This window comes from Monopterus albus, unplaced genomic scaffold (genome assembly GCF_001952655.1).
Source record: "Monopterus albus unplaced genomic scaffold, M_albus_1.0 scaffold15.1, whole genome shotgun sequence".
NCBI classification, from domain to species: domain Eukaryota; kingdom Metazoa; phylum Chordata; class Actinopteri; order Synbranchiformes; family Synbranchidae; genus Monopterus; species Monopterus albus.
The window spans coordinates 947796-963353 of NW_018127895.1; the positions used below are offsets into that span (position 1 = coordinate 947796).

The following is a 15558-nucleotide window of genomic DNA, read 5'->3' on the forward strand; positions in this document are numbered from 1 at the left end:
AAAAAAAAGGTTCCTCTAGGGCTTGACAGTCACAGATGTTGTTCTGAAAGTGTGGGTAAAACACGCCCACCCTCGCTCGCTCTTTTCATCCCCTGGTTACAGTCTCCACTCTGGCAATAACTATGTCAGGTTAAAATAACCATGCAGTTACCCCTGACAATCCCAGAGCTATTAATAAAGCCTGGCTCTTTGTGGGATAATGTCATGGCATGACCCCTGTTGAGAGGTACAGCGACGAGTTCGTGTTTTAGTTTCCACTCTGCATAGTGAAAGATACATCCCCATCAGTGTCGGTTCAAACACGTGTGCAGAGACAGAGAAATATCAGACTGAGAAATCAACATGAAACGCAGCAGGAGACATAATGAAGATTTCATGGAAAAGCAGAGAACTCCAACATCAGGTGTCAGTGCACTCTAACAATATACTGAGTAGCCGCACAGGGAGAAGAGAGAGAAGGAGGGAATACAAGCTCTGAAGGATCCCAACTGTCAGTGTAAACATTCGGGGTGTCAGAAAGCACCCGTGAAAATATACACACCCAGTCTAAAACTGCACGTGCATATTTTTCTTAGCTAGGGTGAGCTGAGGCATACAAGAAGTGACTTTGCTCAAATTCCACTTTCAAAGTCCCGGGGGTCCTCCAGTACTTCTAGGTACGTGCATTTTGTCAAGCAGCCACTCTCTGGCACGTTACAGCTCGTTCACAGCAGCAAGTGAAACACTCAGTCACACCTAACTTCGTCATATGAGGTCTATTATCTAGCTCAGGGTGGCCATGCTCCATGGAATTCGAAATTAATCCTCTAAATCAACCGCTCTCTAATGGTTCAGGATCGACTAATGAAACGAGTTTGCCACTGGCCACTTTGCCATTTTAGTAAAGGTTGATGTGAGTGTGATGCTCAGCCACAGTGATCCAGATCATTCGACGTGTTGCCATGCAGAGGAAAAGGTCATTCAGACAAGCTTTTCTTTCTTTCTCTTGGACACGTTATTTGCAGCAAGTCAGCACTGAGGGTGATGTTACATAACACTTACCATCACAACAACATGGGTGGAAAATGCTTTTGAAATCAAGGAAAGGGGTGTTCAAGTATGGAGTATCTAAATGAATGAAAGAAAAAAAAGGGGGAGAAGAGGAGGACAAAATGAAGCAATGAAAACGAATAGAAGAAAAAGAAAGGATCAGCATGCATCCTCTTTATTGCAATAAACGGGGCATCAAAATAACCCTGCATCTCCCTAATGAACTCACAAGACGTGTGCGTCCAGGGAGCGGCTCTTCCTGTTCAGATATCTGTTAACATCTTCACAGATATCTTGAGACAGGCAGAAACAAAGCAGCAAATATCAGGTCATCATGATGAGCATGGGTACAAACCGTACGGGGACAAAGGTCACGCACCATTGTTTAATGCCCTCATCCACCTGCATGTCCATGTGTACAGTCTTACAGCATTCTGTCCTCCCTTCTGGACGGCGCTACAGGTCACTGTACGCCAAAACATCTAGACAGAGACAGTTTTCTCCCAGGCCATCTCTTATGAACATCGCTGTGCACATCACTGTGCAACAATATACAGATGTACATTAGCTACACTAGCTCTTTTAACTTATATATATCTATGTGTGTACATTTTGGTTTTGTTTTCTTTCTTGTGGTTCTGATTTTACTCTGTTTTAAATTGCTGTGCACATCGGGGGCTATTGTGCTGGAGTCAAATTCCTTGTATTTTTGATAATACTTGGCAATAAAGTTTATGCTTGTGCAGACATTCCCTAACAGTACTTACAACCCTTGTGGCACTTTCTGCTGGATCAGTCAGACTCATTTTGCCAGAACATAAATCCCCATTTAAATCTCCCTAATGAAGAATAAACATGCCAGCTTCACAGACAAAAAAACCCCCTCATAGTTCAACTTTGCAGAATACATTTATACAACTGCAAATCATGTTATGACGAGCCCTGCTCGTTTCTCTTGTTGACACTGCATGTCTGAATGGCCTGTCACAGTCAATCGTGCAGACTCCCTGTGGCTCCCTTGTTGCCATTAGCTTAGTTATGTATTCAGGACAGAATGTAAAAGGAGGACATTTTAAAAAGGGAAAATGGCAAGAAAACAAAACATAACAAAACAAAAAAAAAGAAGCAAGTGATAAAGTACAAAATCTCTTGATGTCCTCATAAAACAGCCATCTGCAGTGTACATTTCCTGAACAAACAGCTAATCTCTTCCACCTTCTCCCTCAATGCAAATTACAATCTTAATTTCTCGCACACACAATCACTGACACCACGCACTTGACGCAGAGAGCCAGATAAACAAACACTACATCTTTAGGCAGACTAAAGTATGGTAATATTTTGTTAGCTCAGGCATAATATTTCACTATTTAACATGATAACAACAACAACAACAAACTCTCACAGACCTCAGTTGTTTTTCATTTATCATATTTGGCCACTAGAGAGCTCCACAAAACATGTGCTGCCTGCTAATGCTCTAAACATGACGCTGTTGAAGTCGAGAGATTTATTGCATGGAACGATTTTAACCTCAAACAGGAAACAGTGCTGGCAGTGGGGGTGAAGGCCAACAGTGGAAAGATATCAACACATGCTGCAACATGTCCTTTAGCTGTATCTGACCGTAGAAATAAATCCATTAGTTATCATTCCAGCGTACAGTTCAGCAAAAATGCTCGGCTTCATTGCTCAACACACTAGTTTATCCACCTGCCTCTGCTGTCACAATATCCTAACAAAACAGTCACACTCAGTGCATGGCGACTGTGCACAATTTCCTTCACGCACAAGCACCAACGCTGCATAAACAAACGCAGCAAATAAGAGGTGGAAGAAACACAATGAATAATGCAATGGCTCCTTCTGCAAACTCTGCATTACTAATGACACTTGATAAAGCAGCATCAATAAATTAAATTAACATTTATATCAGTTGCAATTAAATTCAATCTTATGCAAAGCTGCTAATAAATGCACAAACACGACCATCACCATTCTTGGAGTGGCAGAGCAAACACAAGCAGCTCAGAAATTTAATCCAACTTTTAAAATGGAGGATAAGCATGAAAATTTCATAGTGGATCAATAAAACCCTCCATATGCAAACAGAGTTGCCACCGCTGGTTGACTGGTACACTGTTACCATCGTGCAACCTCCTCTGTAATGATTGATTTGTGACTGGGAACACAGCAGCCGCTCAGTCTGGATGCAATTCAGTCACACAACTTGTCAAGTAAGTGACGCTCTTTAAATAAAGCCACAACTGAACGTAGCTACGCCTTCATATTTTCTCTTGAGATAAATCAACAGACTGTCTGCAATGCTGCCTTATCTTGCCAACTGAGCAAACAAGCAGTGAGCGTTTCTCCTCCATAGAGATGGCTAGAGAACTTAAGAGGATCTTTAACAATTAAACCCTGCGGGAAAGGCACAAGGAACTCCATCGGGTGAAAGAGAGGCAGCAGAAGGTGTGCAGCTGCTCCCCAGACACCCATGTGCAGAGCTGCGTGGAGGACAGAGTGTGACTTGCCTGAGTAAGTGTATGTTTATATAAAAAAAAGGGCGTGTATTCTGGATTAGGTCTTGCATTATAAGGTCCTGCATGTAAGAAAAAAAAAAATCAAACCATGAAAACAGCAGTAGGACGGCCTCCACCCTCACCTTCCCAGTTGTTGTCCTCGGTCAGTGCTGTCAGGTCCAGCCGAGGCATGTCCTCACAGCTTGTCTTCTCGCAGTCTGGATCCGAGCCTCGCACCTCTCCACTGCCGACCCTCCCTGTGTCACAAGTGACAGGCGACTCCTGGATCTTCATCCTTAACGTCTGTAGAACCATGAGAGAAGAAAAGGCCACTCAAAAGATGATGACCAGCCTGTGACCACACTCTTTAAGTTGAGCCACACACTCCCTCTGACTGGCCCTGCCCTAACAGAGGGGGCTGCTCCCTGCTGCGATTGGCTGGCCAAAGCATCCACCCATCTGTCTTTGGCTGTGTGTAAGAGAGCAGACGTGGATTAGCTCCGCCTCATCTTTCACCCCCTGGAATCCCTCACCCCTGCCTCTCTGGTTCTCTTGTCTCTACGGTAGTCCGCCTCGCTGTCTCTCTTGCCCGACATGCACGTTCCCCACATGAGCACTGCTCTAGACTTGTTTGTTTCACAGCAGCAAGAGCAGAAGGGAGGGGTGTTAGTGAGGGAGGAAGAAGGGGAGGGAGTTAAGGACAAAAAAAAAAAAAAAAAAAAATGAAAGCAGACAGATTGTGCACCAGCACACGTACATAGACTGGGTAATTTGTCCCTGCAGACAAACACTCAGCTCAGAGCAAAGATACTATATGCACAGCTCCTCAGCCAGCGATTCATTTATTCTAGTTTCTCCCATTTTTATTTTTCATCTGTGAGCTTCTCCTCTCTCGCCCTTATCTCAAAGTTTCTCAAACTCCACTTAACTTAAAGGATCAAAGCTGTGTAATAAAATTGTGGTATAACAATCTGGAAAACCACATATTTAGCTAGTTAACTATTTAGAACATGTCCATGGATCACTTAGCACTAAGCCCATGGGGTAGTATTTCCTTTGTCTGGGCGTGGGACCAACTATTTTTAGGCAAAACAGATTAAGACACACTGCCACTAGGCCCCATGAATCCTACACATGGTTTTCAGGAGGAGGTGTAGTTCTATCTGGTTATAACAGCCCTGGTTTAGTTTTCTGTTAGCAATATTAAGCCGTTGTTGGTGTAACAGCATAATTAGCCACAGATACGTGTGTGTGTGTGTGTTCTTATGCTTAAGTGTTATCAAGACTCCTCAGCTGTTACATGGGAAATAACTTGGAATGCGATGTGAGTCACACAGGATATGATGATGCGGTTTTAGTACCCAGTGAGAACGTGCAGCCTGTGACCAACTACCAGCAGAAATTCCCTCTCCTTAGCTTTTACAGTCACTGTTTCTGAGTCATGAAACTCCACCGTCAGGCCCAACATGACCTGGGTACATACTGCACTCCCTCATTTAATCAACAATCACGATCCCCTTACCATCAACGCACACATATAATCCTTTAAACAACAATCCAGAGGATGGCATGTTCAGTTGTATCACCGTCTAGACAGAGTGTGCACAAAAGCAAATAAAAAACAACAAACAACAGTAACATTTCATAAAAAAGGTACACAAAAATTAGACCAGTGATGGAAAAATCACTGAGTACTGACACTACAACATACATATTAAAAATATGTGTGTAAGTGTTACTTTAAAAAGTTAAATATACTTCCATGATTTCATTAACATAAACTGGTTAATAGAATCATGGTCGATACTACCAGGCTGGATCAGTCTGGATCAGTTCAAACCACTTACTTGTGAACACACATTTTTGGGGGGTCTGTATGACCTGACACCACCACATCCACCTCAGGCATCACTTTAAAAAAAAGATCTTTGATGCAAAGTTAGAGGGCCTACAGCATTAACTAACTTATCACTAGAATACTGTTTAGATGCTGAAAAACTGCAAGAGCAATGATTCCTATCTCACATGGATGTGAATATTAATACATGTTCTCTGAATATGATTACTATATTTTGTTTGACTCTGTGGTTGGTGTCATTAATGAACTAATGGTGAATTTTCATTGGTCTTTAATGCGTAACTGTCTTAACCTTTTTTGATATTTTGCCTTTATTTGACAGCTAATGGTGCAGAGAGACAGGAAATGTGCAGAGGGAGACAGAGGGGTATTATGTGAGCCACACAAACTAAAGCAGCTAAAGGAAATCATTAATCATCAGTCATTTTAGTTGTGTGCAAATTAGCACCTTATCAGAGTTAATCAGGAATAACTCATTATGGTGTTTGCAGTTTCAAAGTTACTTAAGACTAATCAATCAACAATCAATTAATTTACATAAAAGTAGCCTCTTATCAAGTAGCCTGATAAATTCTGATCATCAAGTTTTTCAAATTTTCTGTGGCAAGGCACAATACTGGTATCACTGTAGTTGTCACATCCTTTTATATGCTTAAGAGCCATTAAAGGCAGCCTGAAAGACTTTAACTTCAATAATTAGTTTATCTTCCTTGTTTTAACTGATTTATCAATCAGCTGACAGTAATCAGCAGCAGAATCATTGGCATCAGGCATCAGTGTAGCATCACTTCAAGATGGTTCAAGTAGATTAATAGGAGCACGGATGTTGCAGCTCACTGAGGTCCAGATGTGTTCAAATGTACAGTATGAGCACACACACACACACACACACACACACACACACACACACACACACACACACACACACTCACTGCTCACTGTTTCCCAGAACATCCTGTGTTCACTGAGACACACTTGAACCATGATTACATGATCATGAGAGGTCCAGCTGGAACAAAGGAGGGGCAAGAAAGACAGAGGTACAATGTGTGTGTGGTGGTGGGGGTGACAGGATGAGCGGCTGCATTAGGCAATGATTAAACTGTGTTTGTTTGGGGAGCTCACAAAAATAGTGTATAAACAAACACATAGCAGAATTTAAGGGCCATTTTGCTAAGTTGGCGCACAGCCAAGCAGATAACCTTGGACATGCATGTGCATGTGTGCGTGAGCACACACACGGTGGAGGATTTCAAAGTTCAAAGCTTCCTGTGCGGCATCTCTGTTTTCTTTTTGCTCTCCCACATGATTTATCTGTGGTAGAGCTCGCTACAGGTCTAAACACAAGCAAACAGCCTTGTGTGAAAAAGAAATAATACATGAAGGTTAGCAGAGGTGAGACGTCAGTGCATTGCCAGTTTCTGCTCAAAATGAAGACAAATCTGTGCTCACAATTACAGACTTGTTCTGATGCTCAGTGTCTCTCTGAGCAACATAAAGAGCAACCTAGCAGAAAGTAAAAAGCCCTAATTATTTATGGTAGTGAGCAGCCGTCACTGTGAATATGAGCTGCTACAAATTATTCTATTACACATGAACTGGTTTACAACACTGCAGATCTCACTGCCCACCATCGGTTTCCTAAGAAGTGGAATATGTTCTGGCAGTGGAGGTCGATGTGTTGTCAGTTTACAGGGACTCAAGCTACAACAAGTCATGATCAATTATGACAAGTACTTCAGCAGTACATCAAGGTTAAGGGCTTGTGTGTTTAAAAATAAAAAAGGTGTGAAATGGAGTAGGAGAAAGCAATGTTTTCATTATCAATTAATGTGCTGATTATTTTTGCAACTAATTTATTAACTGTTTAGCCTATAAAATGTTAATGTTTAATTTTGTCTGACCAAAACCAAATGTGTTCCATTCGCACTAACACAAAAGGACTAAAGCAACAAATGCACACATTGCATTTTGCATTGGTTGATTGATTGAAGACTTAATAATTAATAATAATTGCTCTACTGATATGCTAGGTAGTAAATGTCTATATATCTGTACTCATAAGCACTCAAGCCATACTGTATAAACATTTGAGAATCAACTGCGGTGATACAGGTCATTGTACAGACAGGGTCAGTCTATTGATTATTTTAACTAAGTTAACTAACCGCAGCTCAGAGGAAGACAACACAGGCCTGATGGTAACAATCACATCTGTGTGATGCTTGTGTTGTAACCTGGGCATTAGCTGAGAGGCTGCTGCACCACGCCGGCTCCAGATGGTCGCTTAGTGGCACAGTATGGTGCTAGTGGCAGAGCTGCAACCTGAGCTGCTACTAAAATCCATCTGGACTGTGTAGAAAAAGTCACCATATTGGATCAGTGCTGCATAATTCTGTTCAGTGGTGCTGGTCCAGAGGAAAGCTAGAGCAGATGGAGAAGGTGTTTTGTTTCCTTCTGCTCACACATACCTAACCCTAACCCTAACCCTTACTTCCATATAATGCAAGTTTGTGTCCTAAGTAAAGCAATATGTATGGTCTCGCTGCTGAATTTAATTTAATACATTAATTTTCTACTAAGTGCTAAAACCAAAACAATATCCTTTCTATACTTTCTCACATTTGATGGTTTGGCTAGTTGGCAGTTTTTCCAAAACTGCTGCTGACACATTTCAGTCATAGTCACATTTCAGTACCAAAAGAGTTTGAGGTTCAATAACCAGTCCTTCCCTTTCTTCCATATTTTTCTCCCTACACTCTAAGACTAATATTCTCCAGTGGCACATGAAAGAGGAAGGGGGGGAGCTAAAAAAAAAAACCTACAACCTAACAGACAGAGAGAAAGAGTCACAGGGAAAGAACTGTGAACTTGAACCTACCTGTGGAGAAGGAAGGTTGTCATCTTTTCTTGTAATGTTATTTCTGAAAAATAAGATCAGTTACCACATCTGTAAATATGTTTTAACCGATTGCACAATGTTTTTTCAAACCAAATCCAAAAATGTATCTCATACAGCCATCTTAAGGTAACAATATAGACAGAACAGCTAGTGGCAACCAGTAGCTCAGCAGTGAAACTAACACTTAGGCAACAGGTGGTACAACTTGGGTGTTTATATGAAAAAGGTAAAAGTAGGGGAAAACAACTGTAGCAACATAAGAAACCCTAAAGGGTTCAAATGGAGACCATGAAGTGCTTACCTTTTCTTAAACGTGTTCATGCGGTATGTTCCAGGTGTGTCACCAACACATTCCTCTAGCTAGAAAAAGATGTACGCACTTCAAATGTTAATTATCTAAATAAATGGGCCTTGATCAATCATTTAGTTTATCATCTTTAAAATTCATGATATTGGAGGTGTTTGGAGCTATAAATAAATTTACAATAAGATTTGAAAGTGTGCTGGAATTTACAAACATTACAGTAATTTTGCATGAACTGTATTAGCATAAAAATGTATCTTTAATATAAATGTAAAAACTATCTGATGGCTAAAATTTGTCAAAAAGTTCACACTGAACCAACAGCACTGAATATATTGTATCGTGTTGTGCTGTTTTACTATGAACAACACAGGGGATGACACACAAGAGGCTTTCAAACAAGCTCACATTCACAGAGATGGCTGTTCACTACAACAGAGACAAAGACCTTCTGCAGTCAGCCAGCTATGCTGTGCCAGCGATCACATATATACAATACCATGTGTGTGTCAGGGAATTATGTATCATCTGTTCCGTTACATAACAGGTTGGCATGAGATGCAAAAACATAAATCAGCCCAGCGGCCTAGGATTTACCAGAGTATTAAGAGTGTAAACTCAAAAAATGTGTTTCCATCAGTTTCCATCAGCTGTGGAGCATCTTTCCATGCAGCTGAATTCTACCTTAACACGTATCATTTAGGAGCCAAATGTGAATAATAAAATAATGCAGCTGTAGAGTCTGTAGAGACCAGATCATGTTACAACAGCTATACACCACCAGTCAAAGGTGTGGACACACTTTTCTATTAAATTCAATTAGAAAGTGTGTCCACACCTTTGACTGGTGGTGTATGCTTTACACCATGTCCTCCTCATTCCATCGGCTGCTTCCACACATTCCGCATTCCTCTCTGCACTAAAGCACTGTCGAGATAACTGACCATGTATGTTATTATCTGATTGCTATGGTACTCTTAAACTAAATGCTGAGCTATACTGTAGAACAAGCAAGGGGTAGGCAATATGAACAAAATCTGGTCTCATATTATAAGAAATATTTAGGGTTGATTGGTTTGAATGTGTTCAATAATAACACACATTAGGGCTGCAACTAATGATCACTTTTATTATAAATTAATCTGCTGGTTTCTCTATTAACTAATTAATTGCTTGATCAATATAAATTGCTCGGTTTTTCTAAACAACAGTCCAAAAGCCGTATGAGAATCTGATGATGATCTGATAGAAGCATCTGTTTCAAACCAAGGTATTTCATCACATTGAGGTAAAAATCCTCTAAATATGTTTTCAACCACATAATACAGCCAGAGGCATGAATGAGGTACCTAACTGGAAACAGTCTAGCAAAATCTCTTCCTGTTGACAAATATCTACCATCTTGTGGTGTACTGTATATATGTACAATCTGTATATTGACATATTTTCCAATTAGTAGAAGTTACTATAACACGCCAGTTATAGACGTTAAAACCTCTAAGGATTCAGAAATAAAAAGTAAAATCTATTATCAAAGTAACATTCAACATTGAAGAAGTACTTTACTGTTTCTGATTAATTTCCCCTCGACAGGATACAATTACTGAACAGCACCCGGAACATTGTGCTCTCAAGAACAAGTGAATGGAGCATCAGTGAATGGAGCATCATCTCCAGCAGATAAAAGCTGCAGCTAACTGAGCACTCATAACGGGCCCTTGCATTTGCACTGCTTCTTGCAAAACACTGTGGGCGCTCCATATTACAACCCGCTGTACAATGAGAAAAGCAGGGAGCCGTTAAACAGCTGCCCTGCTTCCTGTCATCTTCCAACTTGCCTCCATTTAGTTATTCTTATTAACTTCAACTCATAAATATTTACAGTGAGTCAAAAACAAGGACGAATGCTGTAATGACGTATGTGTACATTAGATAAGATCTGTGAATGTGGTAATGCTGGTTCAAGATAACAGCCCTGGAAACTGTTGTAAAATGTATTTCTAATATGTAAAACTGGCAGCAATTTCAGAATGAACTGCAATCTAAAAGTACATAATGTTTTAAACAACTGAAAGAAACCGGCTTTCTTAAGGTTATCTATTCACCTTCACCTGTGACTGGCCTATGATGGTAAGAGGAGTGGATGAAAAAACACAAGGATACTGCAAGAAGAAACAAGGAGAACAAACATTATGACTCACTGCATGGTCGTCCTGGTTGTCAGTGAGCTGCACCAGAGTAGGGCTATGTTTTGATTTCCTGGATTTTGGGGTTCGCTCAGTGTGACCACTCTGGCCTCCCTGTGAGTGTGCACTAGTGCCTGTGTCCTCCCCTGTGCTGGGTGAACTTCTTCCACTGCTTGCCAGGATGTTCTCCTTGTCTGCCCGGATGGAAGCAGCTCTGCTATCAATCAGAACAGAAAAGGGTGAGGAAATGAGACATCTGCTGTCCATCCGACTCTGTCTACAGCACACTTTGGTCTCTCTTTATCAGCCTGATAAGCACTAAGTGAAATACTTCAGAAGGCTAAATGCCAAGGTCATCCTGACACCTCACTTACTTACACCTTCTCAAGAAGCCAATGCGCTGTTTAGCTTTTTTTTGCTAATTCTATTTACCATCTGTTTACGGGCCATGCTCTTAATGACACTTTCTGCTGTCTCTGGACTAATGCACTCTTTTAATCCATGTGTCACTGATCTCTCTGTCTCCACTGGGTTTCTATCAACAAGGATTAGCTTCTTACTGCAATGACTCCAGTTGTTATGACTGTGGTGCGCCTCAGTGGAAGAGCTTACAATACAGAATGAAACCTTAAGAATGTTCACTGTTACCAAAACACCACATGGAAGCAGCAGCATTGCAGTGAGACACTGACGTCCGACTTTAGTAAGAGTGGCATCTTAACTTGATGTACCAGTTACAGTGCCAAAAAAAATATTGTATCATTTTTTGTCAGTCTGTTATTATTAAAACCCCCCTTATTCTGTCCATATCTGTTTTTGTTGTTACCTTTTTGTAGTATACTCTTGCTGTATAACTGATTATACATTTCCAATAAGAATTCTTGTAAAAATAATTTTGTAATGCAATTTCTAAAAGTAAGCAAAGAACTGGGAAGTTTCCTACAATATAATGAAGAAACATTAAACCTGACTTAGATTTACACCGGAAATGTTAAATTATTCATTTTATATAAGCAGATTTCTTCAAATTTATTGTGAAAAAATAAGACTTTAGGTACACAATGACAGTGATGAAAAAAATGTTACTACTAATGTTACTGATACTAAAGACAAACTGCCACTAATTTCACAAATGTAGCATCAACTACCAGCGTCATGACGATGCAAGAGCCATTGTACCTTTTTGTGTCTTTGTGTTTTAGGCCCTCTTCCTGCTGCTCTCTCTGAAGTCGACGTCTCTGTCGCGCAGTTGGTGCCACCTTTGGAGCTGGTGGACATGGGGCCAAATCACAGTCCTCTGAACCATGATCCAGCAGAGGTTTTACATCAAAGAGGTGCTGCTCCACAGTTGAACGTATTGTTCTGTTCACAAAACTGTATGGCACAGGAAAGAAAAAGTGTATGTTATGCTCTGATAATTCATTATGTTTTTCTCTGGATAAAAACTGTAAATTGGTTAATTCCGAGAGCAGCACTACACTGCTTTTTATGTAAGAAAAGCACACTTACTTGGCCACATCTGGTCTGCAGTAGACAGGGAAGAGGTGGTTACTGAAAGAAAAACAAGAAGGTGAGTTGCTGCTACAGAAACAGGTGGTCACAACAGATCACTGAGCAACGCTGAAAATCCCCTGGGCTCTGGTTCTGTCCCTAGGTGATGAAGGCATCTAGTGTGCATGAGTGAGTGTGAGCTTCAGCTGAGTACAAGTAGCCAGCAACTATGATTCATTGTAAAACACAGAAAGGCGGTCTAAAACATACTTACATCTAGATATATATACATATATAATTGTGATTACACAGAATCAGGAGGCAGCATTAAACAAGAAGTAATAGTTTGGTTGATTGTCAATTAAAATACTGTAAGTTGTTAGTTGCATTAGAGGACCCAATAACATGATCTGCACTTCTACTCCTCACAAAGCCCCTGTAGGGCTCACCAACTGATAGATGTCCTGTCTGCTTTTCCCAAAGTACAGCTATCTCAGCACATGTAGGAGTGGCCTGAAAAAAAAAAAATCTTTCTTTAACAGTGTTGACAGTAAAAGCGAAGCTTGGCACAGGCTCTGTGCAAGGGAGAGATAATGGAGTGATGGTATGATTTGAAGGTGAGTGTGTAAAAGGGATTGGACATGTGCTGATATTAGCAAAGGATCCTGGATCAGACAAAATGAGGACACACCCTACTGTGTGATAAGCCAATGATTATTTTGATGGGTATAACAAAGTCAAATCATAAACATGGGGTTGTAAATATCTGGTGCAGGTTATTACCAGTTTTAATGTTAGTGCTCATGGCTAAAATTACCAAAATAAACATTTTTACCACACAAAAACTAGAGAGATAGTTCACCTTTAAGTTAAGTTTCATTTATTCAGAGAGCTGGATGATAAGGAGGGAGACCAAGGAAAGAAAGTTCAGTCAGCTGTGGTTCATGTGTGCTCCAGAGACACCAGACTAAACCGGTCTATGCCTGGCCACACTGGGATAAGATTTAAGACAACTATCTAATAAAAGATCTGGCACTGTATGCAACATTTTAGTCTTTAATGCCTGCAAATGTCAGACGTACAACTGCATCAACTGCAGTGGACATGGTAAGGCCAGAAATATGACAAAAGATTTTAGATCAGTCTCCAACTTTCTAGGACTATCTCCAAAGTTGGCAATATGTGCCCGAGGAAGATAGTTATCTTACTTTGACAAATATTTACAGCACCCCGCCTAACAGCTCAAGCTTACCGTGCTCTGTGCAGCGGTTTTAGCACTGAACAAAGTAGTCTACTGTACTTGTGGTTTATACCTTTTAGATTGCTTCATTTAAATGTAGAAGGGCACCTTTTTATTTACATTTTCTAAACCATCAATAAACAGATTTTTGTGTGAAAGAAATGCATTTTCCTTTTTTTGTTTTTTTATACACTATATTTTCTTGTAACCTCTCTTATGCATCATTGGGCCCTAAAGGAAGACTGGCCTACTTGTTAGGGAGGACTGCTATAAAACAGTTATATTCACCACCAGATTCAAAATTATGAAAGTATCCAGATAAATGGCTGATCAATTTGATTCTGCTAAAAAATGGTGAAAGCAGATGGAGCCTTTTGAACATTTTTGTAACTGTCAACCATGTCTTCCACCTTAAAAACACTGAATGAAAACTAGATTGGATAAAAGTAATAAAACCTCCTTATATGGTGCACTGTACTGTTCGTTTTCATGACTTTCTAAAATACACAGATTTTGTTTGGGGAAACATCTACTATCTATATTGGTTTGTAACATTAAACCCACTTACATGCCTGCTGGCGCCACATTTAGGGTGTTGATGAAATGAACAGCTGAGCGAGACTGACTGTAAGTGTCAAGTGTAAAATATTTGGTAATTAAATCTTCTGGCATCTAGCATGATCCCAAACAGTTTTCAGGTTGGCACAGTATAGAAGAAGTGTAACAATTTGGTAATTCACCAAAGGAAGTGGCGTCACTGCCCCAAAATAACTTTGTACTACTGTGTTAGTTTTAACTAACGCCGCAACAGTCTGAACCCAGTCTGGTATGAGACGATGGTCAATACATGAGTCATAACCTACTGATGAAAGAGACCAGAGGTCAAGAGGGATGAGTCACTGCATCAAAAACATAATGAAGATATCACCACCTGAAGAGGAGTGAGCCAAATGTACAATCTGTTCTTCAGCACAAACACATTCTAAAAATATAAAACTATAACTCCAACCATATCAAGAACTGATTGGTGATTCTGTGCAACAGTGCTTGTGTAAAAACTTTATGGAAGCAATAAAGTTATGTCTGTTTATTTATATGACAGGGATGACTATTATCCAACTTTACCCTTCGAAGAGGGATATTTAAAAAAGCAAAGCTGAATAAGAACTCTTTTTTTGCTTATTACATAATTCCATATTGCACATGATTAATCTCATGTTATATATAGTTTTAATGTCTTAATTAGTACATCAATCAACATCACTGGAAAAAAGAAAACTTTAATGAGATAATGTGTCCAAACATTTGGCTGCTACTGTATATACACTTATCTGCATTCTTGCTCAGAGTTACAGCTAACTCTGTTAGCTTAGCACAAAAACTGGAAACCTGGGGGAACCAGCTAGCCCAGTCTGTTTTCTAAAATCTCCAACAATCCCTGTAAGAAACATAATGACAATGTCTGGTTTATTTGAAAAATGCAAAATACTCATTTAACTGTGCTATTGTGTTATTTTGTCCCGCTGAATGTGATTTCTAAAAGTAGTAGTGTTACTATATTGTAAAGATTACTTCATATAATTGCTTCAATTAGCACCTAACTTTTCAAATAATAGTAGGAACAAAATAATATGTTTCTGTAGTTAGTGTCTGTGTATTTAAAGTCAAATGGTCTTGAAGCCATTAAAAATGCAGGGGAAACAATTCCAAAGTTTCCACAGCAGAAGCTTAGTCCAGTTAAATCCACTGCACTGTGTAGGAAGAAAATTAGGCTGGTCTACAATCTATTTTGACTGGGCTGAGGTTAAGCTCCCATGGGAAAACCCTGAGAGGCTCTGCATCTGAAGGAATGCAAGTTCAACAGAGAAAGAAAAGCAGGTGCTTTCAGACAGGAGGAACTTTTTCATAGTTCTTAGAACTATTGAACAAAGCACCCCCTTTCTTGTGTGTCTGCACCGCAGGAACTGACAATGATAATAGGTTCTTAGAACACCGTTTTGAAAGACTTTTCTAGGTCCTACTTCAG

General features: G+C 40.0%; 1 protein-coding gene across 8 annotated transcripts in view; it reads right to left on the reverse strand.

The window, feature by feature from the left end:
* The window catches only part of fam13a (family with sequence similarity 13 member A), a 47749-nt gene that overhangs the window by 7325 nt on the left and 24866 nt on the right, over positions 1–15558 (reverse strand). For 5 of the 8 annotated variants that reach the window (XM_020591866.1, XM_020591861.1, XM_020591863.1 and 2 more), the window contains 6 exons: positions 12311–12352; positions 11981–12175; positions 10817–11018; positions 8613–8671; positions 8291–8333; positions 3695–3854 (listed from right to left, as the gene is read on the reverse strand). In XM_020591866.1, coding sequence (XP_020447522.1) covers positions 3695–3854; positions 8291–8333; positions 8613–8671; positions 10817–11018; positions 11981–12175; positions 12311–12352 — 701 coding nt within the window. The remainder of the gene's footprint in view (positions 1–3694; positions 3855–8290; positions 8334–8612; positions 8672–10816; positions 11019–11980; positions 12176–12310; positions 12353–15558) is intronic. The other 3 variants (XM_020591862.1, XM_020591860.1, XM_020591864.1) reach the window with 3 other exon arrangements.